General features: G+C 31.6%; 2 protein-coding genes across 2 annotated transcripts; both read right to left on the bottom strand.

The window, feature by feature from the left end:
• Window positions 1-2,462: 2,462 nt before the first annotated feature.
• LOC144854578 (uncharacterized) lies at window positions 2,463-16,749 on the bottom strand. Its single transcript, XM_078712518.1, has 22 exons — window positions 16,734-16,749; window positions 16,299-16,378; window positions 15,357-15,470; window positions 14,815-14,916; window positions 14,255-14,374; window positions 13,682-13,784; window positions 11,352-11,517; window positions 10,850-10,953; window positions 10,565-10,695; window positions 10,417-10,462; window positions 9,008-9,255; window positions 8,633-8,752; window positions 8,292-8,492; window positions 7,777-8,013; window positions 7,361-7,561; window positions 6,917-7,087; window positions 6,337-6,663; window positions 5,738-5,827; window positions 5,381-5,570; window positions 4,922-4,969; window positions 4,708-4,740; window positions 2,463-4,269 (listed from the first exon to the last, which is right to left on the bottom strand). The coding sequence occupies exons 1-22, from the start codon at window positions 16,747-16,749 to the stop codon at window positions 3,728-3,730; spliced, it is 3,390 nt and encodes a 1,129-aa protein (XP_078568644.1). The 3' UTR covers window positions 2,463-3,727.
• A 2,425-nt stretch (window positions 16,750-19,174) lies between these two features.
• Window positions 19,175-23,204, bottom strand: LOC144854873 (acyl-protein thioesterase 2-like). Its single transcript, XM_078712874.1, has 8 exons — window positions 23,092-23,204; window positions 22,230-22,337; window positions 22,002-22,033; window positions 21,794-21,859; window positions 21,536-21,654; window positions 21,227-21,402; window positions 20,948-21,112; window positions 19,175-20,147 (listed from the first exon to the last, which is right to left on the bottom strand). Exons 1-8 carry the CDS (start codon window positions 23,143-23,145, stop codon window positions 20,097-20,099), a joined length of 771 nt encoding a protein of 256 aa, XP_078569000.1. The 5' UTR covers window positions 23,146-23,204; the 3' UTR covers window positions 19,175-20,096.
• Window positions 23,205-23,367: the final 163 nt, after the last annotated feature.

Here is a 23,367-nt window from a genome sequence, read left to right on the forward strand (position 1 = left end):
ATAAAGAAAGGTAACCATAATGAACTGTGATTATGATGAAAGTGGTCATAATGAAAGGTGATCATAATGAAAGGTGGTCATAATGAAAGGTGATCATAATGAAAGGTGGCCATAGTAAAAGGAGATCATAATGAAAGGTGATCATAATGAAAAGTGATCATAATGAATGATGATCAAAATGAAAGATTATGAACAACGAATCGTGTACTTACTCACTAGCATGAATACTCTCCATTTTTGTTGTTGGTTTCATAAAATGTGTCAACAAATCTGCATTATTTTAATTTAATGTGCTTATAAAGAACCCGCTCCATCGTTAGCGTTGTTGGTAAGGTCCATGGAAAATCGACATTCAGATTCTATTCTGGTAAATTATTTAACGAACAAATGAGCACGACGGAATGCAACACAATTGTGACTCTAAAAATGAGTGGTGCATAACTAATCAAAACTTGTTATTCTTTTCAAATCTAATCTTAGGTACATTCTGTATAGGGAGTGAGTTATTATAATAACAATATACAATAACGCAAGCACTCAGTTTACTTGTAGTTGTTGAGTAAAGAATGAAAGTGCCATGTTTGTTTGAACAGAACATCATACAATGTTATGAATAGCTGGCTTATTTGAATTACAGCCATGTATTTTGCTTAAGCTGCCCCTGCCAAGCATTTTGTATTTCTTGTTTGGTATGTTATTGAATACTGTATTGATATTATGATAGTAAATGCATGGTTATGGTTAATACAGTAGGTTTAACTTTTATTTAGTATATTTCTCATTTGCCAACAATGGGCCTAGGTCTAAAAATTCATTGGTATTTTGTCTTTAAATTGTATAGTATTATAGAATTTCCCTGTGATATCCCAAACAATCTTTAATTTATCAAACAAGAATAAATAGAATTTATAAAATAAATAGTTAACTGAGAATATATATGACAAAATAATGTTAATACTATAAATACAGTATAATAAGTTAGTGGTATTTGTCAACTGCGTACAAAAAGACCAGTGAACCGTGACACATTCCAACACGCACCTTGGTTCAGATTGAATTTCTGGATAAAATTATGACTGTAGGCCTACTTGTATACATAGGCATTTTTAATACGCTCTTCAAACAGATTTTACCTAGGTTAACTGGTAGCAGGGAAACACTTAGTAGTTCTCACAGTCGTACAGTTTAAGGTAAATTCAAGGTAAATATTAATATACAACAGCCAACCCTAATCAAAATGATGACTTCATTCAGTATTATGTTTTAAAGAGAACTCTGAAATTAACCATAAAAATATGTATAAATAACACGACTTATTATTGATAATAAAAAACATTCAGAATTAAATAAATTGATTGTGAAGTTGAGAAGCCTTCCGTGATGCCCATCCGTTGAAAGCACCAACGAGGAAAGGTTTAACAACAATGTGAAGTTCTTGTTTAGTTATATAGGTTCTATAGACCTATACTGTGTATGTTGGAGGCCTTCTAAAAAGTTCATTGATCATAACAAAATAAATTTTGTATGAAGTTCATGAAGTCATCCGTGATACCAATCCGTTGGAATTACCGACGAGGAAAGGTTTAACAAACAATGACAAGTGTTCTTGTTTGTTATAAAGGTTCTAGTGGGGGCCTCTAACAAAAAAAAGTAACACCCAAGTCATTTAGAAACGTTTATGATGCAACCAGGGAAGAGTGAAATTATAAGTGAATCATTGGTAATACACGAAACACACGATGAAGGTGGAAGAATATGTTTATACCTGAAGAACTTGACATAAATATTAAGTCTTCACGGCAATCTTGAGATCCAAAACAAAAATTGTAAAGATAATTAACAATTTCACTGAAAGTTTTGTAAAATGTCTTTCATGCCAACAATTTTAATGTTACAGAAGTTTCTGTAAAACCGTGTCCATCGAGCGACGATGGCAAACAATATGCTTCATAAAATTAGCTATATTTCTTGATTTTCTTTACAATTCAGCAACTATCGTTTTTTTATTTTATCTGAATTTTTTTGTTTTCAAAATCAATCATGGTGGATTATACCCAGCCCACTCACAAAACAAAATAAAATATCACATCTTGTGTTTACTAGGGAAAAAATCTCTATGGACACACACCCAATTACTTCGCAACCCAATTCTCTATCCCCCCCCCCCCCCCCCCCACTTTTTTTTATAAGAAATGTTTTACAACAAATAAAGCATTGAAGAAAGTGACCAAGAGTGGCTTCTACTTGATAATGTAGCCTCCCCTATATACCACTTTAGTTGAAACGTTTTGATTGTACGCAACTGAAACAGAGATCAAAACTGGCTGAAGTGTTTTGTTTTTCACTTTTAATTACTTATATTTACCCATATTTACATATTATTGTATCATTAAAAAACAATAAACTTTAATTTCAATGTAATAAATATAATCAGTATCTGATAATTAAAAAAGAATGGAGGAATTACCTTATAGAAAATAGTATTTAAATCAAAACATTGTTATACCTTAATTGTAATGGTTGTTGTTATTATTGTATATACTCTAGATTAGGTTTAAGTCGACTATCATTATTTTCCAAAAGTATATAGATGTGATATAGTATCGCATTATGAGAGCGTTTTTAAATGAAATATCGTCAAATTGTAGGTCTATAATTAGTACAATTTTTATAAATGAACATGGTAAAATAACTAAATAAAACTAAAAGTAGTCAAGGTGTATAACAGTCACTTTAACGATAAAACTTAGATGCCCCATCACAAATAATGCTGAATCAAACCAATATACGTTATCGTTTAGTTTAGATTAAATTGATATTTTTCTCATGTGATTGGCATATCTGGCTTTAAGCTATTCATTATTAAAATTGAAGTAAGTAAATACATCCATGCTACCTTATTACCGTTTACAAAAGCTACATGAAGATAGCCTATCCACTACAATGGCAATAAATCTATAAGAAATAGTTTGAAATATTCTAAACGTATACTCTTTGAATTTGTAACTTCTGCTATGGTTAAGTCATATACATATTTCCACCACTTAAAATCAGGCCACATTATTAACAAAAAGGAAAGGAATAAAACCACATTTATCAATGTTGGTATTAATAATCTGATTAGTCAGCTTCTGCTACAGCTAATAACTGAAACTATAGATAGAGAACACTAATATCGATCAATTGGTAAATCGATCAATCGATCAAAATAAAAAAGTATGCTAAACAAGGTCAAATGCCGGTGAAATATATGATGGTACATGATTATGGTCGTACGACAGTTAAATGTGGCCCCTATATCAAACAAAAGACAATCAATAGTTTATTATAACAAGATTAACATACAGTAGTATATTGTCAGAATGGGAAGAGAGCTTGGTTTTGAAAATTGGTGGAGAGAATAAAGAAGGAAAGCCTCGTCTTCCAATTTTTACTTTTCCAGAAACTTATAGAACGGCCACTGGCAGACCGTTATGGAGACAATTTGTTCATAGAGGAAATTTGATAAAGACGTAAATGTTTTGATAAGTAAATTTGGTGCATTTCAATTTAATCTACAATACTATTTTATTATTTTCAAATAAACCTGATTTTTTAATTGATGCTAATGTACACAGTGGCGCGAAATAATCCGTAACTTACTATTAGGCCTATAGTCTACATGTTGATTATCCAATGTATTTAGGCGATTTTGTCTGTCCATACAACATCCAAAGCACATATTTTGTCAACACTGAGTAGTTTCTTCTAATATTTTAGCCGCTGATGTTAATTCATTATCTTTTAAATTATCGATAAATGGTTGCAAGTAATGTTCGTTTAGGATACCCCTTTGTTCAAGATCCAATATCACAGTCCATTGGTTGTTTCTGTGTTTCTTAGAGACATTCTCTAGTTGGATCAGTGTTGCTATGTTGTCATCTCCCAGTTTGGTACCGAAATCGATCAGCTTTTGGCGATACAGTGTGAAAGATTTTATCTGATGGTCGGCTTTTTCGTAAGTGTCCTTTAACAGTTTGTTGACCTCCAGAACCCCCGTTTTACCAGTGACATCGATTATTTCGATGATAATTTTAAAGTTGATAGCCGAAAGATGGCCATCGTTTTTCATAAACTCGAACAATTCTTTGGGGGTTTCAGCCTTCTGTAAGTCGCTTAGACACTTTATTTTGTCTTTGCATAGCGTCTTGAGCATATCAAGTGAAATATGTTCCTCAAACCATTTCGACACCTGCATCAACATTTGCTGAAATGTCTTTTCCCGAGATACTATAAAGACAATATAAACTGTTATAATGATTGCTGTTATTTTATTATTTACCTAAATTATAGAAATATATAGTTTATTCTGTAACATAATACCGTAATGTCATTTATATTATTATTTCTTATTGCATATGTAATAGCAACTTTATATTATTTATTTTTAATAACTCGTTACAAATGTTATCATTATTAAACGAAACGATTTTGTTTAAAGAAAACTATTTTAAATAAGGTTTATTTTTCATAAATACTTGTATTATTATTGATAATACAATTTTTATTATTAGCAGCAGTTTTGGAGATGTAGGCATGATCTCCTTTGAATTATCATTATTATATTGTTTTTTATCGCCAATGAATCATACGCGAATAACTTGGTATATCGTCTTTTAATATTGAGGAGGGGTAATTTCTATTATAAAAAAGTCTTTGTATAGTTACCTCGCCTTAAAGTACCTACTTGCTGTCCTGTGGCTAAAAAATATGGTTTAATTCAAAATAAGCATGATATCAAAATGTAAAAGTACATCGCCAACGAATTATTGTTTATGCGCCTAAACTTCAGTTCTAAACTGAAATTATCAAATATTATATATTAACTTTGTTTAATTAAGTGAAAAAATTACTATAATATAGATTAGTGTAAGTTAGTTACCTGGCTTTATCAATGGCGGTTTTTTCGGTATTGTTGGCCGTTTTGGATCTGAAAACAAAATATCGATTCCATTAAATATAAGCTTTTTTATTGATTGCATACAACTGTATATCTGTCGGCCTTACCTATACTAAGTGTGACAACAGTTCTACATTACTTACAAGTGTTCCATGTATTTGAATGCATATATTTTTGTATAGTTTTCAGAAACTATTAGAAAAGAACATACGTTTTATTTGTGACCTAGGCCTATATGCCTATCGTGAAAGTCAAGTAATTGCACATTGTTATCCACGTGTCTATGTAACGTTGGTTTTTTTTTTTTTTTTTTTTTTTTTTTTTTTTTTCTTTATATATCTACATATTTATATATATATATGTGTATTCGTTATTTTTGTTGCTGAACTATGGAGAATTTTTTTTCCGAAATAAAAGATGAATGAATGAATTGATAATTACCTGTTAGAAACAGTCTTTGGAAGCCCTGTGTAACCATTGAGTTTCTTTCACATGGAACAGTCGGGTTGTCTAAGCATCGTTGTAGATCATGAAAATGAGGCTTTGAAGGTTTACACGCTATGCAAAGTACGGACAGTTTGTAGCCGACTTTACACTTAGTTGCTAAATGATCCTGTAGATAATCTAAAATCTGCATAATAACAAATAATCATACAAATAATATATATATATAATATATATATAGTTTTAAGATTACTATTTATCATAACCTACAAATAAATATATATTGCCAACATATTTTTCGTTTTAAATCTCAATACGTCAACACCGTGTACATTAACATGTTATGTATCTCACCTCTTTGCAAAAAGCCGATTGTGGGCTATCGACCATCCTGACCGTACCTATGTCATCGTTGTCAATTTCAACTCTGCGTGCTATTTGAAACTGTTGAAAAACATAATAAAATAAGGCGACTGAGAGGTCATTGACTATAAAAAACATGAAGAATATTCTGTTATTACATAATTATTATTGTTATCGATGATCAGGGATGTTTGGAATAGGTTGGTAGGGTTGGGAGTTCTTATAAATGGGCATAGTTTACTGATTGAAGGAAGTAAATAATGTTTTGTTGTTGTTGTTGAATAGTATATTTTAGTAAAACTAGTATGCTAGTATAATACATGGATATAGTTTACTGATCAAAGGAAGTAAATAGTGTTTTGTTGTTGCTGTTGAATAGTACATTTTAGTAAAACTAGTATGCTAGTATAATAAATGGGTATAGTTTACTGATTAAAGGAAGTAAATAATGTTTGGTTGTTGTTGTTGAATAGTATATTTTAGTAAAACTAGTATGCGTATATATTTTGTCTTTGTAAGGATAAAAAAATGTAGGCATAGGCCTATACCTAGCTCAAAATATAACGATTAGGTAACAAATGATTGCCTACCTTCAATGCGTTCACCTGTGTTTCACTCTTTCCGTTACGATCTTTATGTTCAACGGCACCAAAACTGACAACGTGTTTATCAAAACCAAAATCACTACGATTTTGGTATAATTGAATATCATCACTTTTCCTTTCTTTAATCTTCGAGAGGTGTAAGAATTCAACAATCAACATGTGGTAGACGGCGTCCGGAAGGAAGTCCGTAGGATTGGGGGCAGTCAGATAGATCGACACCATGTTACTCTGATCTTTCATTGTTTCCAATACATCTCCTTTAATTTGTATTCGGGAAGGTACCAGGAACACTCTACTTTCTTTTTGATCGTTCTGTAAAACAAATTTCATTTTTGTCGTTATAGTTTTTTGAGAATTAAAAGTGTGCCTATTTTAGGTAATTGAAATAATTTTGATATAGGGCCTACTAGAAGTATACATACACCAACTACGAAGTTTCATGAAAATGTTGAAATGTTACATGAATCATTATTCTATTGGCTTATCAAAAAAAACATGTTACTAATACAATAAAGAGATCCACATAGCCTTTTCACTAATATAAATAATACCAATAGCATCCCACCGTTACTGGTTGCGTTTCAAATACAAGGTCGAAGATCTTCAATACATCTAAGAAGATATCGAAGTAGCTTTCATCTTCCTCTATCAATTTCCGCCATAAATGTCGTAGTAACGCCTCATCCAGGATTCCCTCAACACTAAATGTATTCCATAATTCATTTAATGTTGACCACTAAAAAAATGATTAGTAAAATAGTTATCTTATTGTCTTGTCTAGTTTTATGTTCAAATCTGCTACATTGTGGTGGATTTCTAGTTAGCGTTGAATGGTCGTGATGACGTCACACCAGACAATAAATTGACATCTGTTTTTACAGACGTTAAATTAAGATGTAATTTCTGAACTTAAGAAGTAACCAAGAAAAATTTAAAATAGCTCTTTATGTTATTCGAATTATTTTCATATAATTTTAAATTACATTTTTTCCACTACATGGTAGCTTACTTTCTCAATGTTGTCTGGTAGTTTATCAGTAAAGATATCTGAAACCACTGCAATCATCATTTTTACGTTGATTACCACTACATCCTTTAATTTCTCTTTCTTCCTTGAGTAGAGAATAATCCCTGTGTCAGTAAGGTAGTTCAGAACTAAAGCCAGTTCTTCTGTATCAACAATGTCACATCCATTCGCTATGTGTGTTATCTAAAAAGAACAATGATAGAAAACATTCTTCAGCTCAGAAAGAACTGCACTTGATATCCTCTCCCAGGTTCTCTCTAACAGCTAGATGTTACCTACCTGTCAGATTGTTAGATTGTTTATTACCGACAGAATAAGAATAATGATGATCATCACCATTATACAGTGTTATTGTTTGAAAAAAGTTGTAATATATTTTAGATTAACAACCAATTTACCTCTTTCAAAGGTATCAGTATTCTTGTTTTACCAAGTTCTTGTATCTTGGTTTGGAAATCGACCCATTTGATTGGAATTTTTCTCCTCATAGCATTCGTAAAAATTCCAATCTTTCTTTTGAGTTTCTCAACTCCTCTACCAGATTTGTTATCAACAATGTGTATCTCAGGATCTACGTGTTTTTCGTATGGCGTGTCTTTGATAGCATCAAGTATTTCTTGTTTCATAGCATCAATCTGTAATATAAAAAGTTTATTAACTACTTACGTTAATGGTATTTTCCGGCACGGTTTCGGTACGGCGTAGCAGCGTGAAAACGAAACGATGACGTTTGATTTGATATGCGGGCACCGTACTGGAAACGTGCCGGAACCGGTTTGAAAGACCATTTAAGATGTATTCCAGATGTTACAAGATTTAATTATAATATTTATATAATGAATTACCTAATAAACCCAATATTTACAGTCGATTAAGCAACATTATTTCTTCATTAATGAATCATGTCACTTACCTTGGCATTTTTTTCAGATTCACTTCCATTTAGTAGGTCTTTGTGAGTCGCGACTAACAAGATTGGCGGTAAAACTACGCCGTTTGTTGTTTTCTCTTCTCTATTGCTAGGCTTAGGCCTACCATATTGTAGCACGCCATGTTCGTAAATGGACCTTATCCAGAAAACAATCATTCCCAAATTTGTCATTCCCAAAACGCCCTGAAAACAATTGTACTATAACTATATATACACAAGTAATAATGTGGTTCTTTTGGAAAGACTCACTTATAAACATCTTCATATAATTTATGAATGAATCATTAGATATAACAAGTAGTTAATGAAGTTTTGGTACTTACACAAGTTTTCGGGGATTTTAAGTCAGTACTTTGATTCACATCTCTTATTTTGACCATCTCATGTAATCCGTCTACTGCACTAAACGCAACAATGTACGTAACGCCTCCTGTCAGGAACAACTACACGAAACAAAGGCCGTTTTTACCGAAGCGAATTTGGTAAAATGTACACGGCTCAATCAGTTTGAGAAATTATTAACATTTAGTAAAACAGTTTAGTCGCTGTCAAGTGCAATACGCAAATTGTTCTGCTTTTTTATTTAAACACCCCCCCTTTTTTTTAAAGATAAACAGATAACTCGGGATCTTAAGCCTATAACATCAAATAAACAAAAGGTTGACGTTTTGCGATTTACTATAATACGTTATACTCACTCGATGTGTTATGTAATATGTCAGCTGGCCTGCATAATCCCAAATGCTACTGATATTTTGTGGTTTCGTGGAATTTTTTCGACTCAATGGTTGCTTGTCTCCAGATGTCCATTGCTTTAGTTTGCCAAGCATGCCTACTGGCTGTGTCGTAGTATCATCGAGTTCATCACTAATTTTATCAACTAGCAATTTGTGGAATTCTTCAGGAAATTTCTTCTCCAGTGTACTCACGTTACTTCCTCTTTTATCTAAGGTAAATACAAAACAGTATTTATTTTTAGGCATATCCGTAACAAAATAGGAATACAATTCAAGATGGAAAGAAGAAACAATAATATTATACCGAATGGTACATGTAGGCTTATTATAATATAGAGATAGTTAAAGGACAACTTGACCGAGAAACCATGTTTCAACAACGTATTAGGGATGTACATTATGATTTCAGAACAATCGTCGCACGCGCTCGCCGGACAGCCGTCGCTTTAAATTGCTGTGACGTCACAAGTGCATGACAAAATCTACCGTACCTCATGTGTTTTCAACATGCAGGAGATAGGTACAGTCATTTCAATTGCTAATTTGACCTGTATTAGGCTTAAATTTGCCAAAGTGTTTAGTCTGGTGTTTTTCACTTTAATATCCAGATAAGCAAAAAAAAAAAAACAAATAATCAACATTTAAATTGTTACGATTTATTTTAGTGTGTTTAATACTAGAAATTTTTGCGATTTGCCAAACTTGTCTATTGACCCGAAAGAATAGCTAGAAACGAATGAATGACGTATAATGCTCTGGAATCATTCAACCTTATCGAACTAAAAACTGTTTTAATACGATGATCGCGGTGAATTTTGATGAATAAAGACGATGATGTGTATAGTAATCCATCGGCTTAACACTTGTAGGCCTATACAAAAAGACGATGGTGAGTAAATTATACAAGTTTATGAATTTCGGTGTTCATAAACGGCGGCCAAAACAATCGGACCGACTCGATACCTAGCTAGTAGTGGTGCAGCTAGCCCTCGTGGGACTTTTTTTTAAACTTTGTTTAATTAAATCGTAAAAAATATAAATGTTGCATTTTTTATGGTTTCCTTTGCCTATCTGGATATTGAAGTGTTTCTTCAAAATACCAGATTAAAAATGTTGGCAAATTTAAGCCTAATACAGGTCAAATTAGTAATTAAAGTGACGGTACCTATCTCTTGTATGTTAACAACAGTGATAACTCATGAGGTAAATGTTGCCATGCACTTGTGAGGTCACAGCAATTTACGGCGACAGCTGTACGGCAAACGCGCACGCGGCGATATCGTAAATCTCGCGATTGTTCTGAAAACATATGTACATCCCTAATACGTTGTTAAAATATGGCTCTCGGTCAAGATGTCCTTTAATAATACCTTTTCCCTCTAGATTCAATACGTCTGCATCTTCTTCTAATGTATCCTGTTATATAATCAACAGAAAGACAATAATTATGTTAATACTTATAATAATATCCATCTAATAATCATGATCTCTTTGAAGTGAAAACAAGTTTTTAAATACCATCATTTCAGATTTGTCTAGCTCAGATTCCATCGACGAAGTTGATTTAGTGCTGTTTTGTCTCTGTAATAGCGTTTTTGCCACATAGTCTGTTACTGCTTCTTCTCGTATCTTATTAGATAATTCAATTTCTATAAATACAAATAAGATTAATTACCAAAACAATTATAATCATACATTATTTTTAGGACACATTTGTAAACATGAATGTTTACAAGTATTGTAGAAACCTGTTCATTAACCTGTTACAGTTTAAAAAAAAATGTTGTTATAGAACTTAAATACCGTCAATATTGTGTTCCTGCCAATTTTGGTAATCGTCCCCAGACACTTCAAAGAGTGTGTTTGCAACAGTTATTCCATCGGAAGACTGTTCTTTCGGATCGAACCTGATAATAAATAAAACGTTACAGAAAAGTCATAATGTGTTATTATTAACTACATCATTCGAATTATATAACTGTTTAAGATAAAATGTAGTTAGTATAGTAATCCAGGTTAAGTACAACAGTAGTATATATCTTCTGTCTACGCATGAAAACTTTGCCAAATTTCAGAAGTTTTTGTTCATCTACACTATTAAATGAAATATTGAAACTTTAATAACATGCGGTTCTGCTACTGGAGGCTTACATCCAATTCACTGAGCAACATGACATGACTGATGGAATGAATACATACTTAAATACACTACTTAATATCAATTATGAGACCCCTTGTATATAATACGGTATGTATTAATTTGCATACTTTTACACAGAATATACTAATCTTAACATGAACATACGCTTTTCCCAGAATAGCCTTTATGCAACTTGTTTTGCCAGCTCCTTCTTTTCCAAGGAACATACTTCTTGAATTGACTATTGTAACTGTAGCATTTTGTAGAGCTTCCTTGTAAACTGTAACAGCTTCGTCACCTCTAGCTAAAATTTCTGCCGGAATTGAAAATTCTAGGATACAAACATGAATATAATAATAATAATTTATTAATAATAATAATCATTTTTAGACATAAGACATTGTTGCAACATTGTTGGACATGATTGCAGCACATTGTTGTTTATAAAAGTACTTTACAACAATATTCGAGGTTAATTCAATTCAAAATTCTGTAATCATCCCACACGGGGCAATTCAAATAAAAAGGTCTGGATTAAAATGATCTTACAAAATATACAAAATATCACAATACACAGTACAATATAACAAGAGTCAAAGTTCAAGAATTTAAGAGTCGGATGGCCACTGGCAAAAACGAATTTTAACTAAGGCCCTGTTCAGACCCATGGCGTTAGACCGTTTTAGCGTACGACGCTAAAAGAATGTGTGTCTGAACAGTTGGGGATTAGCGTACAACGCGTTGTACAACGGTTGTAACGTTGTAGTGGAAAACGGTTGATAGTACCGTTTTAGCGTACGACGCTACTGTAAGTCAACGTTGTATCCAATCAGAACGTTTCCTGTTATGACGCGAAACAAGGTTTGACCTAGGCTGACATCTTGTATCGTCAATGTGTGAGAGATGGATTTCAACAACAAAGAGGCCAGAATAAATAAGGCCTAACTAGGCTACAAATACAACTGTAGGCTACAAACTACATGTATCAACTGATTACCATTATATTTTCTAACAAATGACATAAATAAATGCACCTTGTATTTAAACAGTGACTACGATCCCTTCCCCTTAGGTAGGCCTAGCTAAAGAGCCATTCACGCATTTCATTCAAGCTAAAAACTAGCGTGGTGGTACATCAAGTCACTCATTAAATATATATACAAGGCAGACTAGACTGGACAAGTTTAATGCTGAAAACCCCCTAACTCCTAAAAAAATAAGTAAACAAACAAGGGGAGCTGTGTCTTTTTTATTAGCAAGTTAAGGGTGTTTTTTTAACTGACTGGTCTGGACTAATCACAATCAATTTTTTCTACCCATGTGGTTAACACAATCTCCATCTTCATTATTAGGAGGCCTGCTTTATTTTCGTAACACAAGAGCCTGGGGAAAATGTTTTTTACTACAAAATAAAACAATAGAAACAGAAATTTGGCTTTACTATATTTTTCTTAAATAAATGCTGAGGTATGTTTTATTTACGGCAAGTTTTTTAAAAGTTGTAGGGCTGAGATCTAGGCCTATATACAGTGGAAATAATGATGAAAACACGTGGGTAAGAGCACATGAATATGCAACTAGAAACCACCTGAGTGACGCACTTCCGTTGTAACGATAATCGTACGCTATGGGTCTGAACACCTCATTTTTTTCTCTGCGGTTTGTAATGTGACCTTGCTAGTAACGTTGTACGCTAAAACGGTCTAACGCCATGGGTCTGAACATAGCCTAAATAAATTAAGAATTATTTTGGAAAATGTTTACATATTACGATACTTTGTAGATGCTTAGAATAGATAATTTAGAGAATTAGATAATTGAGAAGTTTGGAATAATACAAATAGTTGCTGAAATCTATTTGAAATCTATTTTAAATGAAAAATGTTGTTCTTTAAAAAGTTTATTTGGTTTTCAGCACAAATTATATTTAACCATGTAAAAAGATTACCATTGTATTGAGTTATATTTTGTAAAATAAATTTAAATAGAAATGATAATCGTTAAAAAATAAATTTAAATCATCACAATTTATTCTGAGATTTCCATGATTCAGTGATTTAGTTGCAGGTTTATATTTTGTTCATGAACCAAATTAAACCCTTTCTTGTTTGTTTAGAAATTTCAAAGAATTTTGGATAGTTCACCCTCTCACACCTCACACAATTTTTGAATGGCTTTTGAATTAACACAAATCAAGCAAATTACTGTGGTTTTTCATGATTCATCGAACCCTAACAATTACAAGCTTTTGAACCAATGAAGATCTCTTGTTTAGTTGGGTTTGAACAAAACAACTGATATTTTATCCACATACCTTTATACAAGTCTCAAAACTTGCCATTCAAATTTTGAAAAGTATATAAATTAGCACTCGTCAAATACAATAGAGTTATGGTGTATTGTATACTATTTATAAACACACACCCGGTTTATTTTTTAATTAAAAAAAATAAAATAAAGTAGTAATCGGAAGTAGTAAAACAAACTTCACTTGCCTTCTATCAGTTGTATGAGCTCTCGTTTTTTCATCTTTCTAGTTTTCCTATCATAACTCGTACACTTGTTTGCATTGTACAGATCAATTGGTGTTTTCTCATCCTACACAATTCAATAGATTAATTCAACGTTTACAGAATTTTAATTGCGTTAAATGGTAAATTAAAACCTCTTGTAGGCCTACTGTATATAACTATGTGTAAGAATACATACATACAATACACAGTACAATTAATAATGCCTATTACCTACTGTGTGCCCTACGGTACTTTAGTTATTGTTTGGTTGTAGGCCCACCGGTAGAATCCACATAATATAGTGTCTTAAACTTGCACCAATTACGGAACTAAGAATATTTTGTACCTATTCATTATGATAAACCTGTCTTCATGAATTTTCTCGGCATAATTCAGTGAGTCAGGTGATAGAACATTTACAATGTAATACATAAAAATGCATGTTAAAAACTATTTTAAATGCTATTGAGCCTACATGTTGTCTTTTTTTAAATAACAGATTATTAAAGAAAACATCTTTACAACAAAAAATTATATTTCCATGGCCATTTTTACCTCATTTTTAATTGAACAAGATGCTCCATACGTCATCAGGCAGATGGCAGTCTCGTGATGTTGCTTGTAAGTTAATGATGAAGATTCGAGGCATACATGCAATGGTGTCTTCCCAAAATACTGAAAGTAGAAAATTATAAAAATTGAAAATGCATATGCTTACATAACCAGTTTAAGCATAATAAATAATCAAATTTCATAATTGCTCTATAATTCTTGATTTTGGAATTATATTTTCGTGAACTAAAGGGTCACTGTAGATTGGACATTATAACGTATAGGCTTAATATTATTGATTTATAAATAAAATCACTTTACATAGGTCCATATTGTAAGAAACAAGTTATACTATGGTTTTGGAAAACTAATCGTATACGTACCAAAATACGAATAAAATGCTCATACTCTACGTATTGCTTTTTGCGTTTTCCCGGATAATTTTTAATCATATCAATTATCTCTCTTTTTACGATTACTTTTTAAGATTACGATCACAAAGAGTACATTCTCAAATAATTAATTCGTCAAGATGCCGAATGAATCATTTGTAATCTACTAACCTGTCCCAAAGTATTCACCAGTTGGTTTTCTCTTTCCAAGACATGTTTCAATGCGGTAAAATATCCTTTTCCAGATAAGTAATGAACAACAGTAGACAAACTCTGTGAAACAACATATTTGTTGATATATTTTATTGAAATGCTATATTTATGTACTACTTGGTAAGTTGGTAACACTGGCTCTTAGCCAAAGTATTTAGTTCCCTTTTGTGTTTCCTGCCACTTACTTTGTAGTAGTTTTTAGTCGCGTGGACGCGACTCAATAGTTCACTATGTCGGTCTGTCGGTCTGTCGGTCTGTCGGTCCGGTATTACTATGCGTTTTATCGCTTTCTGTACTTTTTGAACTGTTTTGATGTACAGAAAAGTTTTAAAGTACATTACTTTTTGAAAGTTCATTTTTTTCTGAGAGCACGCGACTTATGGCTGTTGGCCTTGTTTTTTTTATGTTTTTGAATAAGGTATCAAAATTAGTATATAATTTCAACATAATGTACATAACTTCAAATAATAACTTTACACACGAATTCACACGGTACTCACAAATGGCTTTTGGTATTGAAGACAAGCACTTGATGCTTGAGCTATGAGCTGAATTACTGTCTTTTCTGGCACATGATACAACCACACAGCTCGTATTAATAATGTCTCATTTTCCTAAAACAAGAAAACAGACACTACACAATAATCGTAATCTCCAATTGTTCTATGATATATCATGGAGAAATAAGTTAGGACTAACTAACTTATTATTATTAACTAATTATTATTACTAACTCCTAACTTATTTCTCCATGGATATATCCACTGATATTATTAACATTCTGAAGACTATAAAACAATTACCGCATCGCATCACTGCTATACAGTAGGCCTATATTTTGTCTCTATTGATATTCTCCCAATTTTCTAGTCATCCACAAGAAAAGCTTTTGCGTTCTATGTACAGCCATTTGTCTTTCAATTTCAATGGTATCTTTATTTTCTTATTTTACATGTTTTATTCAATACTGTTATAAATCTAAATTGTTATTGTCTATATCTCAATTCTTGAGGCGTAATAATGTATACTGTTATATCTTTAGGGCTTTTTTTATTAAGTTGTTTTATAATTCTACGAATTTTTATGCATAATTTCATATGGTTTTTCCAAAATAAATAGCGATTTAGTTTGCAATTTGTTTCAATGTTACTCATTTTTTACATATAAAAATTTCTAAATATAAACATTTATTTGAAAGCTAACTAACTACCATACTATTAACAATTGCAGACTGGTTAGTTTAAAATCACTTTTGTCAATTTTAATTAGACTAATCATTAACATAAGCTCTGTCTACACTATTAAACGTTATGTGACAAAAAAAATGTGATGTGCCTATGGACATGATGATGTCATATCATTACCATATTTGGGCATATCACTACCATATTTGGGCACATCACACAACTAGTTTGATAGTTTAGACAGAGCTTAAGACATACCTTGTCTAAAATAGTATTTACAAGCTGTGGTTCAAAGGCACACAGGCGTTCCACCTCCGTCCAATCTCTTGCCGTGATAGCTTGATATAACAAGTTACTGTTAATAAATAAATTACACACACATTGTGAATAACTTGGTTCTGAGGGCTCATTGTATAATTCATTACCTAATTACAGTATTTTTAGCCGTGTTATCATTATGTCATATTCTTCCTAAACGAACATAAAGCTTGGTTCCCACTAGAACGTAACGCAAGGACGTAAACGCAACGCAAGCGTTTTAACCAATGACAAGCGAAGTTATAGACAGTTAGCAATCACAAGCGAATAAGCCATCGCTTGTGATTGGTCAATTCGCTTGCGTTGCGTTACGTCCTTGCGTTGCGTCGCTAGTGGGAACCACGCTTTAAGGAAGATAAAATAACAAAAGCTTACCAATAACATTCAACATAATGAATTTAAAATTGATTAACCAGTATTATTTAAGTTTTTTTATAGTAAATATTATTTGTTTTAATTTTTGTTGTTATTTATAGTTAAATGAAAAAAAAAATCGTGTATACTTACTCACTACTATCAAAACGCTCCATTATTTGTTTCCAATGTGTCAGTAAAACCAAGATCAATCTACATATTTAAATTTAATGTGCTTATAAAGTAAGCGCTTCATTGTTAGTGTTCTTGGCAAGCTCGGTGGCAAACTGACTTATATTGTCTGATACTTTATTTATCGTAAAAATTAGCTTGACGGAATTTAACACAATTGTAAATCAAGGAGTGGTGCATAACTAATCGAATTTTTTGTTATTTTTTCATAACAACTACAGTAATCTCAGGTGCGTGCTGTTCGGGACGAGTGGGTTGCTATTCATTATTTCTGCATCGCTTACCACCTACAGAAAGAAAATTGCGAGCTGGTTGAATTGCAAAACTTAAAACACTCATGTGTGTGTCTTGAAACTGTCGTGTTTACTTAAGTTGGTAGTATTTTGCTTTAAATGGAAATATAGGAATTGTAATAGAAAATTATATGACGAAAAATGAAAATCAAATGATTAATCTGTAATGACTGTGTTTTGAACATCGATTGTTTGTCTAAAAATGTCTAATATTAACTGAAATGAGTAAATAAATAGAGACAAACAGTGAAACCAAGGTTAATATATCTACAATTAACTATATTATACAGTACAATCAATAGTTACTATCAAATGAAAATCATTATTGATAAATTAAATCAAACCACGTTTGCAATTAAATACCGACTATATAACTATATAATACAGTGCAAGATTTAGTTGTATTTCATATCAAGGTCTATTGAAAAATAAAAATGAATGGAGTAGAAAATTATTGAACCGAAACACATTCCACCACGCCTTAGTAAAATAATTACTCGGATTTAAAATCTCTACGGGGCATTATTTAGAATTCGCCCACCAAACAATAAGATTTTACCAAAGTTCAAGTAGTAGGTAAGCAATTTAAATCCTGGATTAAGTCAGGGGGATAAAGGGTGTCCTAAACCACACGACAAGTTCAATAATAAAATGATTATCTAAATTTAGAATCATTTTACAATTGTTAAATACACTTTGTTAGAAACACATATTTTATAAGGAAACTCTCAAGCGTGTTCCCACTAGCGACGCAACGTAACGCAACGCTACGACTAAAGCTTGGTTCTCACTAGGGACGCAACGTAACGCAATATACGCAACGTAAGAAAATGCCCTTCCAATCATTGTGTTTTCCCCAGCCATGATTTCACGCAGGCGGGGGCAAACTCAATTACCGGAAGGGCATTTTCGTTCGTTGCGTAGATTGCGTTACGTTGCGTCGCTAGTGGGAACCAAGCTTAAGATTAAAATTTAAAAAACAAAAGAATAACGAGAAATAACAAATTGATATGTTTAATACAAACAATTGATATAGCATTGAGCATGGCGGGAACGGAATTTTATTTATTTGTTGAAAGAAAAATATTTTAAAGATTGATAAACTACATTTGAAATATCAATGTCATCTCGTTCTCCTTTAAATTTTCGATAAATGATTGCAATTAATTTCCCCTTTGTTAAATATCTACAGTCCAAAGGTTGTCACGTTGATTTCTAGAAACCTACAAACTGCTAATATTTTCAACATTGAAAAATAAGACAACAAATATTTTGGTATTAGTTTTAATGATATTTCCTCCGTAAAGAATTAGTATTTAAAAAAACACAAATTAAAATATCTTACCAGAATCAAACGTAGAAACATGGTTAGAGACATTTTAGAGACTTGCGTGTCATATTGTACAAATAATGACTAATTCATGAGTGCAATAGTACAAATAAAATGGTTAGAAAACTATAACATTTCATCTTTCATGAAAATATTTTTAACACAAAACTACACTGCAAGTTGGTTTTCGAACGCGCAATGACCCTCATGTCGCGCATGGCTGCTGTTGTAGTGTATTTATTATACTAAAATAATTGCACGGTTGGTGACGTAAGTTTTCAATGGAGTAATTATTGAATCTACCTTTTTTCAACCCGATTTAGTTTCCCTCTTAGAAAGAAGATTTGTAACAATTGTGCCCACATCTCAGAAGATTTAATTTTTAATTTTATGAATTAACTTTCTTTAAAACTAAATATTCGGCCAGTGCCAGATTTATAACACAGGCCTTATTTTGGGATGAGAAACAACAAACTTTCACAATTAGTTCCATGCTGTTGAATAACACACAGTTTGTCAAAAGAAGGTACATGGCATAACTTCTGCACTTTGTCAAAGAATAGTCAATTAGAAAACATTGGCTGTATCATCAAGTTTGCAAATTTAATGTTTTCGTCACAATATACAGAATTGACATTGACAAAAAATACTTTGTACTTAGTATTACTTTTAATATTTCCTCCGTAAAGAATAAGTATTAAACAACACTGACGTTTAATAAATGTATCTTATAAGAATCAAACTTGTTTACTATACTATGCAAATATAGAAAGTACTAGAGTTGTATCAATTGTACCCACATCTCAAAAGATTTTATTTTCGACTGATAATATGGGGATTCTGGCTCTAATTTACTTTAATGGTAACACTTACTATTAATCTAAGAATACAAGCAAAGATTTGCGTTAAGATCAGAACTTTCTTTGAAACCAAACTAATACCAAATTTGGAAAACGAGAAAAGGAAAAATAGAAAGTTAAACTTTAGCGTTAACCAGGAAGAAAGATATCCGGCCAATTCCAGATTTATAACACAGGCCTTGTGATTAAGGAGTTAGGAACAATAAACTTCCACCATTAGTTCCATGCTGTTGCCAAATTAACAAATGAGGGGTACAACAAATAGTAAAATAAGTGATTTCAAATTTTGCATTATATAATGCTTTTAATACAGTGGAAAGCTCCTGAAATAACATCGATCAATAGATTGTAGAATTCACGGTACAGCATTTGATGCAACCACTTTTGAAAGGTTATACCAGACGTCTAAGTAATACACAGATGTGATTATGCTATACACAAATATAAATGTTTACTACAAAATGTGCTAATACATTATTACAATAATTACAATGAATTATATATTTTGAAAGACATTGTCTAAAAAATGGATACGGAATAATTATATAAACAATACATTTTTGTATGAAATGTTAAATAGTATTAGAATTTCAATTGTAAAGGTATGAATGAGTCGTGGTAAGTCTGAAGAACCAGTAAGTTGTAGCAGTCACCCATATCGTTGAAATACTGTTGAAATATATTAATTTCCGATGATATTGCAAAATTACTAAATTGGTGGTAACACCTTTAAGATAAAATTCTTCACATCTAACATTTCCTGTAAAAATAAAAGGTAAATCATTTTGAAAAATCATCCAATTGGACATGGTCATCTAACACACAACTAAACCACCTATTATTCTTAAAAATATATTGTCCCCCAGAAAAAAATAATTCTTTAAAAATTGTTTGTTAATGCCATAGTAATGTCACATTATTCACTTTGACCAAAAATTGGATAGAAAAAAAATTATTTACCTGAAAAAACTGTAATTTAAAGCAAAAATTAGTCAAATTGGCAGCCAGCCAAATGAGTTTTTGGTTGAATTTAATAATTTATTTTGTCATTTTATAAGTGAAATTTTGTTTCCGTTTTTTTTTCTACAGAAGTGATTAACATTATTAAAACTACAATATAACTGATTCAAAGTCTAATTTAATTAATCTTCATTCATCATGTTTTTGGGGGACATCTTTAAGTGTTATAAGCATACATCATCCGATACACAACTAAATCACCTATTATTCTTGTTACAGAGAGCATCATCATACTGTGCATTAGCATACTGTGCATTATCCTCATTTCATCATTGTTGTTGATGCATCATCATCTCATTATTCACAACATTATCTTCACCATCCTTGACTGACGTCAGAACCATTCAGTCATAACTGATACCATGCATTGTCATCATCTTAATTGGCAATCGTCACTATTCTTTGACATTGTCATCATTAATTTAATTGTCACGGTCAGTTTTGTCATCGTCCCTGTATATTATCATTTAATACAATAAAATGATCTGTTTTATTCTACAAGAAAGAGTCACTCTTTTATATTTATCATATTTTACATACTTTTGCTGATGAACTGTGTTCTAGCCCTGGATAGGTTGTAAATGTGTGATTTGTACACATTTTGGACACTACACTCGCAGTCATCTGTCCGAATTTATAATTCACCATAGGGTCACGGTCACCATGACATTGAAGAATTGGGAATGAATTGTCACCTTTTGAAGCCTACAACATATAAACAAAAACATTTCATGATTATTTTTATATTTCTAATAGATGGCACAATATTGACATTTGTGGTGTAAGTTTGTTTTTAATAAATATGTTTACACCACTAACCTCTGGAAAAGATGCATGCAAAGGAAGCCAACAACTTAGACAAACTACACCACCAACGGGTTGCGGATTTGACAGTGCTGAGTACAAAGCTACAGCGCCCCCTTGTGAGAAACCACCAATTATGATTCTTGAACGATCAATACCAGCTTTCATTTCTTCTTCAATAATACTTTGTACTTAAAAGATGGTTTAATTTGAATTAGTAAATAAACTGTTAAATTATTGTAATAATAATGAATATAAAGAGAGTAAACAATTATGTAATGGATGTGAACTCATTTTCCCACCTTAACACAATTGAAGACTTACTAAGTTTAGATGAATTGATAATACCAGCAGAATCTTCACTACCAGTAAATGATAACGAAACAATATCAAACCAGGCAGGCATTTGAAATCCACTGTTTAGAGTCACAGGTATTGTGGGCCTATGTAAAAAAAAATAATGTTTTAGACTGTTTATAATTGCTACCGTATAGTGTATAGTATCTATTGTGTTACTTATTCTTTGTGTCTTATTTGTACAATTTCATTTATTCAGTATAATAATTGTTAATTAATACTTACGCTGTTGGACAAATGTACTTGATATGAGGTTCTTTAAACGAATCTAGTCCTGCAGCCCATGAATGTCTAACACAAATGAAAAATAAGAAAACACAATAAGAGAACACAATAAAAAATAAGAGAACACCACAAAAATTAATGATGTATATAAATTATTGTTTAATTATAATTATTTAAAAACAAATATTTTCACTATATTGTCACTTACCCAGTATCACCCAAGCCATGTAGAAAGATAACCTGAAAAAAAAGTTAAATTAATATCCATTCTAGGCACAAATTGATTACTATGAATAGGAAAAATATATAATAATAATAATAATAATAATAATAATAATAATAGGGCATACAAAGGATGTGTCAATTGGACAAATTGAAAGTAAAAATTGTGAATTAATTAACATTTGAAAAAGTAAATTAAAAGGTTGATACAAACCGAGGCTGTATGTTTTGCTGTTGGCTTGACTGTTGCTGAGCCGGCCATAATTGAGTATGAATTGCCACACATACACCGTACAAGTGATGGTAGGAATAAGAGTGTTATCTATCAACAAGAGAAAACATATATAATACAGTAGCTATAAAGTAGATATAGTTAACATTTTACAGTATGTAGTCCTACTACCAGCAGCAATATCAAATCTATTATTGTCAGAATGGTTCTAAATAATATTAAAATCATTGTTTATTCAACACAAATATAGTAGTAGGTCACATCGTTTAACCAGAGACGAGTGAAACACAAATAAACTCATTTTACGTCACATGAATGGGAAAAACAAAAACAAAAAAAAGTCTCATCAGCTTTTAAAAATTCTGTTTCATCAATATTTTTGGTTAAAACAAATGTTTTATATTATCATTTATGCCTAGGTAGGCTATCCATTTCAAATCAATATAGGCCTAGGCATATATTATAGGTTTAGTATACTATTATTATTAATATGTATTCATTTTCTTCCTTTATTTGCTTTTTTAAAGGTAAAAAAAAGTCTGCCAATATAATAAAAATAATAATTAACATATTGAATGTGTAGACATGGATGGCTTGGGCTCTATTACTACTCTACCTGACCGAGGAAATAGGTCCTAGACCTACTACTACATACCTAGGCCTAGCTAGGCCTTGTCTTGACTAGGCCTACCAACTCTTAACAGGGGCGAACTAGCCAACACACAACACAGAAGCTAGGATTCGGAGGCTAGCCTAGCCTAGCTTATTGAATTTAGCTTGCTTAACAACCTTTTTAATTGAATCAACTTTATTTACATAATTTATAAATAAGTAAATTTCTTACAGGTGTTGCTTTTAAATAATTTTTAAGCAGCAATTTTGTTTTGAATAAAATCATAGATCTTCATAAAAAAATAAACCAACATCTATTCTTCCAGGTTCTAAAAACATACCAATTTGGTCGATGAAGCAAGGTTATCTATTCAATTTGTACTACGTAACGTCTGTAGAAAAGTCTACTTGGTTGAACTGAACTATTGGAGCCAGTGGAGCACAGTGATATAAAATAGAAATAAGTCACTGAATTTTAATATCTTTTCATATTAAGCATATTTGAATA

Source organism: Antedon bifida, chromosome 10 (assembly GCF_963402885.1).
Source record: "Antedon bifida chromosome 10, ecAntBifi1.1, whole genome shotgun sequence".
Classification (NCBI taxonomy): domain Eukaryota; kingdom Metazoa; phylum Echinodermata; class Crinoidea; order Comatulida; family Antedonidae; genus Antedon; species Antedon bifida.